This window comes from Abramis brama, assembly GCF_963993115.1.
Source record: "Abramis brama genome assembly, chromosome: 13".
Taxonomy (NCBI): Eukaryota; Metazoa; Chordata; class Actinopteri; order Cypriniformes; family Leuciscidae; genus Abramis; species Abramis brama.
The window spans coordinates 2,802,061-2,816,333 of NC_139975.1; the positions used below are offsets into that span (position 1 = coordinate 2,802,061).

Consider the following 14,273-nt stretch of genomic DNA (forward strand, 5'->3'; position numbering starts at 1 on the left):
CACATGTTGCACTGAACCGTATTTTCCTTTTAAGTGATTCTAATCATATTTCAAGCAATTCAAAAACATCACATTGAACAGAAGCATCTGAAGGAAATAATCCATTATTTATTAATATATCGGCTTTAATATATCGTCCACATTCTTACCGGGCCAATAACGTTAACATTCAAAATGAACATATATCGTCCGATACCGATATATCGTGCATCCCTAATGTGTGTATATATATATATATGAATATGAATATATGACCTGGGCAACATTCATCCTGTCCGTACAAATATAAACTACTATTGAGAGACAATATATGAAACTTTTTTTAATTTTATTTATCCATCTATGAGCAAGAACACAAACACATGAGAGAATGATTTGGCTTTTGGAGTGCAAATCTGTTAACCGTCAGTTCATATAATCTTTAAACAGTTTAATGGAAATAAATCTGCAACATGTGACCTCCTTCCCATGAACATTCAGTGAAGTACAGAAACACCAACACACACACACACACAGAAAACTCAATGTCAGATGAAACTACGGTGTGTTTTACAATACGAGCACAATGACTCGTAACTTATTTTATATTGTTATATAATATAAAATAAAGTACAGTAACTGAAGAGAATACATAAGTATGTCATGTGTAAAATTAGTGAACATTCCCACACTTCTACTCCGATATGGCAAGAAAAGATTTTTAACATGAATAAGCAAACAAGAAATAGACTTTCCCAGCATTCTCAGTTCTGCTAGTGACCTAGATTTATTCAAAGGCAAGAAAATGTGCTTGAAATCTTATAAAATGACATTGAAGTAAGACTTTTTAAAGTAGGAAACTCTGATCACAGATCAGCCTAAAGATGATTATCAGGATATGAGACACTGGATGATTGTGGGCCTCGTTAACCCTTAATGCTTCATGTGTAGAGGAACAAACACTGCATGTGGAGGATTCAAGGGAAAGACTTTAAAGTGGATTTATTTTAGTGCTGTCAAACTGATTAATCACATCTAACATAACAGTTTGTGTATATATGTGTGTGTGAGTGTGTTTGTGTGTGTGAGAGTGAGTGTGTTTGCATATATACACATACATATATATTTACAAACTTTTATGTTAGATGCGATTAATCGCTTTGACTCTTTTATTCATCATCTAAACAGAAAGATTCCCAGAAATCCCACATTCAAGTCAACTTTAAGTAGCGTGTGTTATTAAAACAAACGGCCATAATCTGTGAGAACAGAAGTACGGCTTGAAATGCTGAGCTTTTTTCCTGATTAAACTACAGTACAGAGGAAATGATGTATGTGCTTTCTCAGAATAAAACAAGAAAGGATTTTTCATATTAGTGATGATGTCAAAAAGTGTGACGGTGTTATAAACCTTGGCTGAAAGGATTAAAGTAAGAGTGTTTCTGAGTACACACACACACACACACACACTCTCAGACACAATCTCTCACACACTCACTCTCTCTCTCACACACACACACACCCACACCCTTTTCATGTGAATACTGGCCTGAAAGTAGTTTAAAAGTGAAGTACTGAAGCTAATATGGAGATTGGCTCGATCGGAGTGTTATGAACACGGCATCTTGGGAAAGCTTTACATCTACACACACTGCATGCGCGCTGAAACCCGCTGTGGTCCCGGTTTCCCCCGTCCACACACTGGTGTTGTCCCGGCTCCCAGCGGTGTGTGTTCAGTCGCTGTAGTCCCTGACGCTGAGCGTGGGCTCCACCAGCTGGTTGTGGACGTGCATCAGGCCTGAGGAGCAGAAGATCAGCTCAGATATTAAACCCTCAGGAGAGGCTGAGCCTTTAAGAGCCCGAGATTGAGTTTCTGAGAGAACCACATTCCAGAACAACCTGCCGTCTCCCAGATCCTGACCTCGAGACGCTGAACTCACTGAGATCAGGGGAGAGCAGACTAACAGCAGCTCTCAGAGAGGACGAGGACGAGGACGTGTCATGAGAAACGGCTTGAGCTGCACGTCTGAAGCTGGAACTCTCTTCACCTTTAACCGCTTTAAACTGATCTCAGTGAGATAGAAGTTTGAGCTCAGTGATGTTTTTATGATATATCTATCTATCTATCTATCTATCATCCATCCATCCATCCATCCATCCATATTTATTTATCCATCAATCCATTCCTCCATTTATCCATCCATTCCTCCATTTATCCATCCATTCCTCCATTTATCCATCCATTCCTCCACCCACCCATCCATTTATCCATCCATCCATTCTTCTATCCTTCCATCCATCCATTTATCCATCCACCCATCCATTCCTTTATCCATCCATCCCTCCATTCCTCCATTTATCCATCCATTCCTCCATTTATCCATCCATTCCTCCACCCACCCATCCATTTATCCATCCATCCATTCTTCTATCCTTCCATCCATCCATTTATCCATCCACCCATCCATTCCTTTATCCATCCATCCCTCCATTCCTCCATTTATCCATCCATTCCCCCATTTATCCATCCATTCCTCCACCCACCCATCCATTTATCCATCCATCCATTCTTCTATCCTTCCATCCATCCATTTATCCATCCACCCATCCATTCCTTTATCCATCCATCCCTCCATCCATCCATTAATCCATCCATTCCTCTATCCATCCATCCATTTATCCATCCATCAATCCATTCCTCCATTTATCCATTCCTTTATCCATCCATCCATCCATCCATCCATCCATCTATTCCTTTATCCATCCATCCCTCCATCCATCCATCCATCTATTCCTTTATCCATCCATCCCTCCATCCATCCATTCCTCCATTTATCCATCCATTCCTCCACCCACCCATCCATCCATTCTTCTATCCATCCATCCTTCCACCCATCCATTTATCCATCCATCCATTCCTTTATCCATCCATCCATCCCTTTATCCATCCATCCCTCCATCCATCCATCCATCCATCCATCTATCCATTTATCCATCCATTCCTCCATCCATCCATCCATCAATCCATCTATCAATCCATTTATCCATCCATCAATCCATTCCTCCACCCATCCCTACATCCATCCCTTCATCCCTCCATCCATCCCTTCATCCATCCATCCATCCCTTCATCCATCCATCCATCCCTTCATCCCTCCATCCCTTCATCCATCCATCCATCCATCCCTTCATCCATCCATCCATCCATCCATCCCTCCCTCCATCCATCTGTTTTTCTGATAGACTGTATTGCCTTCAAAACATTCAAACTTTAAGAATTTTTTCAAACTTGCTTTCTCAACCCAACTTCAAAGTTTGTCTTGAGAAACCTTTTTATCTGGTTTGAAATAGAATCTTTTGTAACATTATAAACGTCTTTACTGTCACTTTTGATCACTTTAATGCATCCCTGCTGAATAAAAGTGTTAAATCCAAATAAAAACCAAATCTTATGAACCGTGAGCCCATCAACACCTTCATGAAGTCACGACACTAAACGCCTCGTTTAATCCACACAGAACTTAACCTTTAGGAGTGAACTGGTAAATCTGGATGAGTGTGTTACTGGTTCACCTTTCAACGCTTGTTAAAATAAAGAAGTGGTTCTTCAGTTAAATTGCTGTTTCTTTGATCTTGAAGCATCTTTCAGTGAGCGCAAGTCAAAGCTTCACCCGAGGCTTTAAAATACCTTTAAAATACTTGACGGTTTTGACCCTGAGCTCCAGCGTCGCGTCTTCATCGCAGATGAATATGGTTCGTGGATGTTGCTGGAAGGCAGACACCGTCCACATGTGGTTCACGCCCTCCTCGATGGCTTTATACAGAGCGAAGGCCTTATGAGCTCCTGTGATCACAATCATGACCTGAGGACGAAGAGGAGGAGGAGGAGGAGGAGGAGGAGGAGGAGGAGGAGGAGGAGGAGACGTCACGCATTCATCATTACACGGGAAAACACTGAACTTTACAGTGAGTCTCCAACTGTGCTTTCATCACATTAAGAAATGTTCAGGTCATAATTTAAACCATAATTTAAATTATATATATTATTATTTTTATTTATTTTTTTACTACAGTAATTAGGGGATTTTTTTTAATTAAGGGGAAATTTTTAATTAAAGGGAATACAATTATGACTCATTACTGTAATGATGATGATGATTATTTTATTATTACATATTATTATTATTATTATTATTAGCCTATCATAATTACTGAAATAATTTAATAATTACAATTATATTAATAATAATAACAATAAATATTATTATTACAGTAGTTAAAATATATTTTTAGGGTTAAGTCATGACCCAGACATTTCTTTATAATTACTATTATTATTAGCCTAAATATTATTATTATCCTAATTACAGTAGTAGTAATAATAATAATAATATTTATTATTATTATTATTATTATTACTGTAATAGTACAAATATATATTTCCTTTGATTTAGGTTTGAATCATGACCTGAATATTTCTTTATAAAAGTAATAACAATAATTATTACATATTATTATTATCTTAATTATTTGAATAATAATAATACTTATATTAATAATAATACATTTTATTATTATTATTATTATTATTACAGTAATGATTTCTACCCCTTTTATTTGGGGTTAAATCATAACTGGAACATTTCTTCATTATTATTATTATTATTATTATTAATTATTATATATTTATTATATGAATTATTATTACTCTATTTACTGTAGTAATAATAATAATACTTATATTAATAATAATAAATATTATTATAGTAATGAGAACAGATAATAACATTAATTACATTATTATTATTCTTTAAATTGTAAAGTATATGTAACTGTAAGTATACATCATGGTTGTATTTGTTGTGCTGAATTTAATATTAAAATATATATATAAAACAGAATTTGGGAAGGAAATTTGCTTAATGTCACAATTCCAAAAATCTTAATGGGCCAAAAAATGACTTCTTTATGCAAACAATAACTGATTATAATATGATTTTTGGAGTGAAATATGGTCTGTATGTTTATAGGAGACTATAATGATTTAATGATGAGAATCAGCTGATGTCCAAGAGACCTGAAGGACACTTTACCCAGCATCCTCTCTGTTAAAGTGTTTATGTATTTCCAGGACATTCAGTCTCTCATTGACACATGTTCAGTTTATAGCTATAACAAAGAGAACATTTGTTACTATATTATAAAAGATAATTATATTTATGAGTTGCACATGACAAATGCTCCAAACAAAAGCGTATCTGACCGGGACAAAAGACGTTGTGTTTGTTCTACGTTCATGTTCCTGTTGCAGTTTCAGCCACAAACACGCGCTGTGATTTACCTCTCTGGCGTCCATCACTGTTCCCACTCCGACGGTGAGGGTCATGCTGGGAACTTTGGAAAGGTCGTTCCCGAAGAAACGGGCGTTGGCTACTATGGTGTCCTTGGCCAGTGTCTTCACTCGGGTCCTGGACACCAGACTGGATCCGGGCTCATTAAAGGCGATGTGTCCATCTGGACCGATGCCTGAAGAACACAACAAAAGACAGGACTTGTAGACGAGGAATGGATAAAGTTAAATAAGTGATGACTCTGAATATAATAACAGTGAATGTAATAATGCGAATCACAGAAAACTTACAGACAAGTAATGAAAACGTGCTTATTTATCATGGAAACAATACAAAAATGTTCATTTTCTTTGGTAAATATAATTTCTTTTTAAATCCTTTATATTGAAAATATAAAATGAAATGTGATGAGATTCACCCCAATAGATTCATAAAAGTTATTAATCTACTATGTAATGTATGTTGTTTATCATTCGGACCAGTGTTGTTATTGTTAACTAAAACTAAAATTATTTTTAAAATTAAAACCAGAATTAAAATGGAAAATATAAAAATAAAAACGAATACAAAATATTTAGCATCTTAATGATATTAAAATAACATCAGTTTAATTTTTTATAAGTATAATGGGGTTTTTTTCATGTAATATTTATTATTTTAGTGCAGCTTTATTTCAAATGCATGAAATTAACTTCTTATACTTACACAAATTAAACCAATGCTATTTTAGTATCATTGAGATTGAATAAATAAATACATATTTTTGATCAGTTTTTAAGTTTATCAGATAACAGATACAACATTTGATTTTAATGAAGTATTAGTAAATGTAGGAAACATAACCTAAGATTAATAAATCCTGTATATGCATTTTTTATCGTTAGTTCATGTTAACTAATGTAGCTAGCTAATGTTAACCTTATTGTAAAGTGTTACCAACATAAAGTAATTCATACTATACTAATAGAACTAAAATAACACTAAATTTGGACAAAATTTGGACCAGATACACTGACAAATATAAAATCAATTATTGCTACAGCAAACTCAAGACTTGAAGAATGTCTGTAACCAAATAGTTTCTGGTCCCTATTGACAGTATGAACTGTCCCTTTATGACCTTTGACCTCTGACCTTTGAGTTGCGTAATCAAGCATTTGGAATCATTCTTATTGATTAGAAGTGTTTGTTATCGCAGCAGCTAAACTGCTTAGAGAGCCGGTTTAGTGTGTACAGATTGAGGAGTGCATTCCAGTGTTACTGGCGTCTCTCAGGGTCTAATAAAGCGTTCACTGGGTCAGCTTTATCGCACACCTCCCACGAACAGCTCGATTCCTCCCGCATCCGCGATCTTCTGCTCGAAGGCTTCGCACTCGGCCTGCAGGTCGCTGGCGTTCCCGTCCAGAATATGAGTGTTGTGCGGCTCGATGTCCACGTGCTTGAAGAAGTTGTTCCACATGTAGGAGTGATAGCTCTCGGGGTGATCCCTGGGAAGGCCTGAAGACCAGGAGATATTCAGGAACAAATCTGATGGTCCACTTTTAGACAATCTACTGACTATAAGCGACTTTGCAAATACATTTCAACTTGTATTCTACTAACCCGAACCATAACCTAACAGTAATTAGGGATGCACGATATATCGGCCACCATATCGGTATCGGCCGATATTTGTTCACTTTTAATATTATCGTTATCGGCCAGATAAGAAAATTTGGCCGATATATTAAATTTGGCGGATATATTTAACTCGATATATTAAATTGGCCGATATATTAAATTTGGCCGATATATTAAAGCCGATATATTAAATTTGGCCAATATATTAAATTTGGCCGTTATATTAAATTGGCCGATATATTAAATTTGGCCGATATATTAAAGCCGATATATAAACTTTGGCGGATATATTAAATTGCCCGATATATTAAATTGCCCGATATATTAAAGCCGATATATAAACTTTGGCGGATATATTAAATTGGCCGATATATTAAATTGCCCGATATATTAAAGCCGATATATAAACTTTGGCGGATATATTAAATTGGCCGATATATTAAATTTGGCCGATATATTAAATTGCCCGATATATTAAAGCCGATATATAAACTTTGGTGGATATATTAAATTGGCCGATATATTAAATTTGGCCGATATATTAAATTGCCCGATATATTAAAGCCGATATATAAACTTTGGCGGATATATTAAATTGGCCGATATATTAAATTTGGCCGATATATTAAATTGGCCGATATATTAAATTTGGCCGATATATTAAAGCCGATATATAAACTTTGGCGGATATATTAAATTGGCTGATATATTAAATTGGCCGATATATTAAATTGCCCGATATATTAAATTGCCCGATATATTAAAGCCGATATATAAACTTTGGCGGATATATTAAATTGGCCGATATATTAAATTTGGCCGATATATTAAAGCCGATATATAAAATTGGCCGGTATATTAAATTTGGCTGATATATTACATTAGCCGATATATTAAAGCCGATATATTAAAGCCGATATATAAAATTTGGCTGATATATTAAATTGGCCGATATATTAAATTTGGCCAATATATTAAATTTGGCTGATATATTAAATTTGGCCGATATATTAAATTGGCCGATATATTAAATTTGGCCGATATATTAAAGCCGATATATTAAATTTGGCCAATATATTAAAGCCAATTTTTTTTAAATTAGCAGATATATTAAATAATCCATTATTAAATAATGTATTATTTTCATATTTCCGTCAGCTGAGACACTTCAGATGCGCACTGTTCAACATAATGTTTTTCAATTGATTGAAATATGATTAGAATCACTTCAAAAAAGGAAAATACAGTTCAGTGCAACAGTTACGTCTGTCAGATACATTTTTTTCATAAAAATAAAAACGTATTAATAAAATAACAGTATTTCAATTATACAAAAATAACAGCAATTTGTTTACTGTTTAAAACAGCAATTTAAAAGTACAAAAAAAATATTTAATTAAAACAACTGCATTAAAGTCATGAGAATCAAATAAGAATCACCACTGAGAATAAGGGAAATTATGAAAATATAAACCATGTAGACCCCTAATGATAAAGAGATTTTAGTCATGAATGTCACGATGCAAATAGAGGCTGCGTCCCAAATCACTATATAGTGAAAAAGTGTGTGTTCACAGTACTCGTATAAGAGTAGTTAGAATGTTTAATAAATGTCAGATTCTGAACTAGACTAGAAAGAGAAGAGGACGGAGCCCAGTGTGCAAACGCTCTTTAGCATTGTATTACGCATGACAGTGGCTCAGTTGCATACTTCCGCTGACTCTCTCTCCCTCACACACACACACACACACTCAGCAGTTCTCGAGAGAAGCGATCTGTGCGGTTCACACTCACCCACATACTCGTCCATGTTAAAGGTTTTGACATATTTGAAGGACAGGTCTCCGCTCTTGTGATACTCGATCAGCTTCTTATAGCAGCCGAGGGGTGTGCTCCCTGCAGTCAATCACATTACAGCACAATATATATCAGTATAATATTAGTATATATATATATAATATAATATTAGTATAATATTAGTGCTGTCACATCGATTCATCATGATTAATCGCAACTAACATAATATAGTGTATATAGTGACAAACTTTTATGTTAGATGTGTGTCAGTGAGTGTGTCTGTGTGATTCTGTGAGTGTGTGTTTGTGTGTGTGTGTGTGAGTGTGTGTGTGTGTGTGTGTGTGTGTGTGTGTGTGTGTGCGTTTCTGTGTGTGTGTCTGTGAATAAGAGAGTGTGTGTGATAAATGATATACACACAAATATTATACATTCACAAACGTTTATGTAAGATGCAGCACTAAAAACAATCTATATAATTATAGAATAATCATAATCTTCCCAGATTTCAGAGAGAATACATTGGGAATAGACTGGATTGTGAAAAGTGGGCAGTGAGTCCAGGACACAGAGCAGTTTATTACATCTTGATGAAATATTAAGAAGACAACAGGAGGAATGTGCAAGAAAGTAAACAAAGTGAATTTTGATTTCAGGTCATCCTCATGAAAGATGTTCATATGTTCTGGTGGATTAGTTTACCTGTTGGAAGTCCTAAGGTGAAGTACCGGTCCGCACTGGGCTTGAAGTGGATGATCCGGTTCCGGATGTATTTTGCAGCCCATTCGCTGGCCAGATCATAATCGTCCAGAATCACCAGTCTCATGACTTCTTCTCACTGATCCAGTCCTGCAGGAGACTCTGAATATAAAGACAGACTGATCAATACTTCATTGACCAGCACTGACCAGTCCAGATGATCAGGCAAAGCTCAACTCCAATGAGGAGCAAAACAACAACATGCACATTTGCTTTTAATGTACAGTTAATATAGGATATCTATATCATATCACAGCATATCTTTGCTTTTAAACTTATATTCATGACCTCGCTTTATTTACGACCAGCTGCGTTTAATATGCCTTTAGATATCGAATAATGGTTATGGATATATAATGGGTAATAAAATCTGCTACTTACAGTAATAAAGCGTAGGATCTCAGGGTGAATGGATACAAGTTTTCTTTGAAAACACTGATCATGTGATCGAGTTCCGGTCATGTGCGCTGACGACACACTTCCGGTTTGTAGCAACTGCCCATGTATGGAGACCGACGAGGCTTTTGTATAAAAAATGAATGATGAATGAAATTATCTGATATTAAGCATGTAGGATGACATTTACATTTGGAAATGAATTAGGAAACATTATCGTGCCGACACAAATAATTGTATTATTTTATCAAATAATATGTCGTGCATATTGCACGTGTAGTTTCGTCCAATTTACTCTCCAGTCATTTCATTTCCTTCTTTTCTACTGTGACTGACCTTGCGAAGGACCTCAGGGGGACAGACGGTGTGTGTGTGTGTGTGTGTGTGTGTGTGGGAGAGAGAAAGAGAGAGAGGAACAGAAGGCGTTGGATTGAGGGATGATAGCGTGCAGAAGTCTGATTCATTTGAGCGAATCGGTTCGTTCGGTTCAAAACTCGATCTGAACGTCGAGTCACTCTGAAGTGTTCACAGACGGCGTCGCGGCGGGACTTTGTTCGTCGTCTTTTTATGTGAATAAGTAAATAGTTAGTTATGTTCTTGTGACAAAATTGTTGTATGTATTAGGGTAAATCCCTCGTATATTGATTAACACGACTAAAATAGAGCTTTTCTAATTTACACTACCTCAGCACAGTTTATCTAGTGACTATATAGCAACTTCTAACCCAATAACTAACGTTAGCCTACTTATATTCACCTTAGCAACCTTGTAGCAGCTAGTTACATTTATTTTAAACAACTCAGCAACCAAATTGTAATATGTAATCTACATATGGCCTAAAGTCACCCTCAAACATAAAAGTTCACTCAGTAAGTGTTTTATTCGTCAATAAGTCTTTATATTGACACAATGATGCAGTTTAACTTCTGCCCATTCAGTCCAAGCGAAGCTGTTTAGCTCTTTTTGCTGTAAATGTTTTAATTAATGTTTCTACTTTTCGAATTACTGTTGCATTTTAATTGTATTTTTCGACTAAACACAAATTGTCAGATATTCTCTTCAGAAACTCAAACCCTCACAGCAACATTCACTTTTGTTTGTTTTTGTAATTTGATACTAAGGTAATATAATACAAAGTATAGTGTTAGAAATGTACATACATTTAAAAAAAAATGAAAATTTGAAAACTTTCATTTTTTTATTGGTTTTAAAGACTTATAGAGTCAAGGGGGTTCATTGAGTAAACAAACAAAAAGACAAATAGCCTAAATAAAGAAACAGTGAGTGACAAACTTAAAAATTAAATAAAAATGTGAATTTTTTTACAAATTGAAACACAATTTGCAGCTTTCTTATTTTTTAATAAGTTTAGGTATTGTTGAATTCTTGATCTTAAAATAAAAACAAAAACAAAGGCTTATTTCCTCCAAATTTACATTTATGAATACTAAATTTAGCTAATCAAATTAACTAAGTAATATTCCTTATGATAAGATTTGTCACAGGAGAAAATAACACGAAAACTTTTCATTTACGATGCTGATGACCATTAAAACGCGTCATCACAGTCTGTGGAAAAGATCCGCGCTGCGAATCGGTTCAACCGAATCAGAACAAAGAGCCCTTTCAAAAGAGTGATTCGGACATCCCTGAGGAGGGATGAGGGAGGGGTGGAGTGGCCGAGGAGAGCGTTCAGATGGAGGATTAAACTGGTCCCTATCCTGACAGCATCCAGCACACACACACACACACACACACACAGCTCAAACATCATCCACACACACCTGTCCATCCCGTCTGAATCAGCCTGATTCACCTGCTCCTTCATCCCGGGCTGGCTCTGCATCTCTGGACCGGACCGGTCCACCCACACCTCCCGAACTGGACCGGACCGGTGTCCTTTCAAACCACGAGGTGGGTGCAGCTGTCTCCGTTGTTCTTCTGCATGCTCGATCATTCATTAGACACGTGTTCGTGAACCATTTTCATAGATTCGATGTAGCCTATTTTAAAGGGTTTAGATTCATTCCCATTGTGCGCTCGCGCTCGCTGCCGTTCGGACAGACGGACGGCGAGGAAGATTCAAATCGGATTAAGATTAAACGGGAGAACCAACAAAAGATTGAGCTTTTTTCCCTCTTTGTTTACTAGATAAACACACATGACTTGTTCTGTCTGGAATCAGATGACAGGTATGGATTTGGAAAAATCTGTTCAACACATTGGATTGAGGAAATAGTCTTTCTGAGCGGAGTATGTGACGTTAATTAGGTCATTTTGGGCTTCGCGTCGGACGGATTGATTTTGTGAGTTGTTCAGGATAAACGTTTCTGTTTTTATTCTGATTGTCATAGTGGTCATATCATGATTGTTTAAACACCGATTGGGGATAGTGATGTCTAGTTCGTAAACGAATCGTTCATATGAATCGATTCTTTGTAATGAATTGGTCTGTAGTGAATCGAGTTATCAGATCAATTGGTTTGTGTGTGTGTTTGTTGTTGTTGTTGTTGTTGTTGTTGTTGTTGATGAAAGATGACTACAGTAAGCAAAATTGACAAGACACGTTGTGAAATGCATATTTATTAGTTCATATTTTTGGTGAAAACTAGTATTGGCTCCTAAACAAAGTACATTCACGTTTGTATTTTTAACGACCAGACTTGAGCTTGAATAAACAGTAATTGTGACAAACGTAACAACACAAGCTGGGTCTGTTACGCTTCATATAACACTATATTTTTAAAACGAATCACAGAATCGTTTTAAGTGAATCATTGACGTGAACAGTTCAAAAGAACCGATTCTCTTTAATGACTCGGGCGAGCATTCGCGTGTTTACTATTGTTCAGTGATTGCTGCTGGCTATTTTTTTGAGACGCGCTCTTGACGCGACGCATCGCTCGCACGCACTGTGGCTTTGCGTTGCGTTTGGACTATAAATGGCTCAGACTGCACATATGTTGTGGGATATTTCCTCTGCAGTTGTAAATCCCGTGGACCATGTGATTATGTCGTACAGTGGGAGAACCGCCGTGTTTGTGAATGAGTGAGGTGTGGCATATGCACCCTCTTCTCTCTCATTCTCTCCGTTTTTGGGCCCTTGAGCACGTCATGTACACTCCACGAGACTTCATGCTTCAATCCTGCAGCATTTAGATATTTTTAGCACTTTTTTACATATGGAGACTAATTTGCAATTATGTGCACGTGCAGCCATGTGCTACTCCACAGACAACTGTACTAGACAGATGATCTCAATATGTCAGGAAGTGTAGAGCATAAGGAACATGATTATTTAGTGTGTGTGTGTGAGAGAGAGAGAGTGTGTGTGTGTGTGTGTGTGTGTGTGTGTGTGTGTGTGTGTGTGTGTGTGTGTGTGTGTGTGTGTGAGTGATGCTTTGTGCATGCTGATTCTGGAGAAAAAACAGGCTACCTGTAAGTGAAAAGTAACTTAATATACAAAGAAATTATTTTAGAGTAATCCTTTTAACTACGTATTCATGTTATAATGATGCTTTCCGGCGTTGCTAGCTGACATATAGTTTCCATATTAAACATAATGTGCAGACACAGCTTTGAATCTTTATTAAACAGGCATATTTTCAATGTATATTTCTTGCATATATAAGGACATTAATGTTAATGGTTCTTTTAGACACATGGTTTTTGTGTTTAATGTATATTTTACTCTATATGGAGTATTAAGTTATGTATGGAAGCTTGTTTCCGCCACAGAATAAACATTTTTAAAAGATAATTGCGACTTTTTATCTCACAATTGTGAGTTTATATCTCGCAATCTGACTTTGTAACACGCAATTGTGAGGAAAAAAGTCAGAATTGTGAGATAAAAAATTGCAATTACCTTTTCTTTATTTTTTATTCTGTGGCGGAAACGAGCTTCCATACACTCTAAAAGAATGCTGGGTTGTTTTAACCCAATTTTCGGTCAAGTTTGGACAAACCCAGCCATTGGGTTAAATTTTTAAATTACATTTTTAACCCAACGTTTGGGTTTGTCCATATTTGACCCAAAATTGGGTTAAAACAACCCAGCATTTTTTATAGTTTATGGTTTGTGGGCACAGTTTAAGGGGAGATGAATGATAATGTAATGATGTAAAAAAAACCGAAAGAGTAAATCAAACAAAGTAAATAGTACACTTATCTTAAGAACAATCTAGTTATCATCGACTGATTCATTTCAAGTAAAAATCATGCTATTTTTCTAAAAAAAAGAAAAGAAAAAAAGAATTGTGCGTTTTTCCCATTGAATTTGTTTCCAATTCAGTGGCATTAAAAAAAAGATTTGCAATATAAATTACAATATTGCAATCTTTGATTTGAAGTGAAAAAGTATTTTAGTTCAA

General features: G+C 35.9%; 2 protein-coding genes across 4 annotated transcripts in view; one reads left to right on the top strand and one right to left on the bottom strand.

Moving 5' to 3' along the window:
• Window positions 1-311: 311 nt before the first annotated feature.
• On the bottom strand, window positions 312-10,039 carry gnpda2 (glucosamine-6-phosphate deaminase 2). The gene is made up of 7 exons (XM_084133067.1): window positions 9,885-10,039; window positions 9,447-9,605; window positions 8,745-8,846; window positions 6,645-6,827; window positions 5,321-5,505; window positions 3,668-3,842; window positions 312-1,777 (listed from the first exon to the last, which is right to left on the bottom strand). The coding sequence occupies exons 2-7, from the start codon at window positions 9,568-9,570 to the stop codon at window positions 1,713-1,715; spliced, it is 834 nt and encodes a 277-aa protein (XP_083989193.1). The 5' UTR covers window positions 9,571-9,605; window positions 9,885-10,039; the 3' UTR covers window positions 312-1,712.
• Window positions 10,040-11,578: 1,539 nt separating this feature from the next.
• Window positions 11,579-14,273, top strand: part of frmpd1b (FERM and PDZ domain containing 1b) — a 55,643-nt gene continuing 52,948 nt past the window's right edge. For 2 of the 3 annotated variants that reach the window (XM_084133075.1, XM_084133074.1), the window contains exon 1: window positions 11,579-11,814. The gene's annotated coding sequence lies outside the window, so the exon portion shown is untranslated. Of the gene's footprint in view, window positions 11,815-12,050; window positions 12,093-14,273 lie in introns of those variants that run through there. The other variant, XM_084133076.1, reaches the window with a different exon arrangement.

Excerpts from the sequence above, each read along its gene's own strand:
- gnpda2 (XM_084133067.1), bottom strand. The coding sequence starts at position 9,570 with ATGAGACTGGTGATTCTGGACGATTATGATCTGGCCAGCGAATGGGCT. Across the intron at positions 8,847-9,446 it reads CACCTTAGGACTTCCAACAG|GGAGCACACCCCTCGGCTGC; the intron begins GTAAACTAATCC and ends GATTGACTGCAG. Across the intron at positions 1,778-3,667 it reads AACCGTCAAGTATTTTAAAG|GCCTGATGCACGTCCACAAC; the intron begins GTATTTTAAAGC and ends TCTGCTCCTCAG.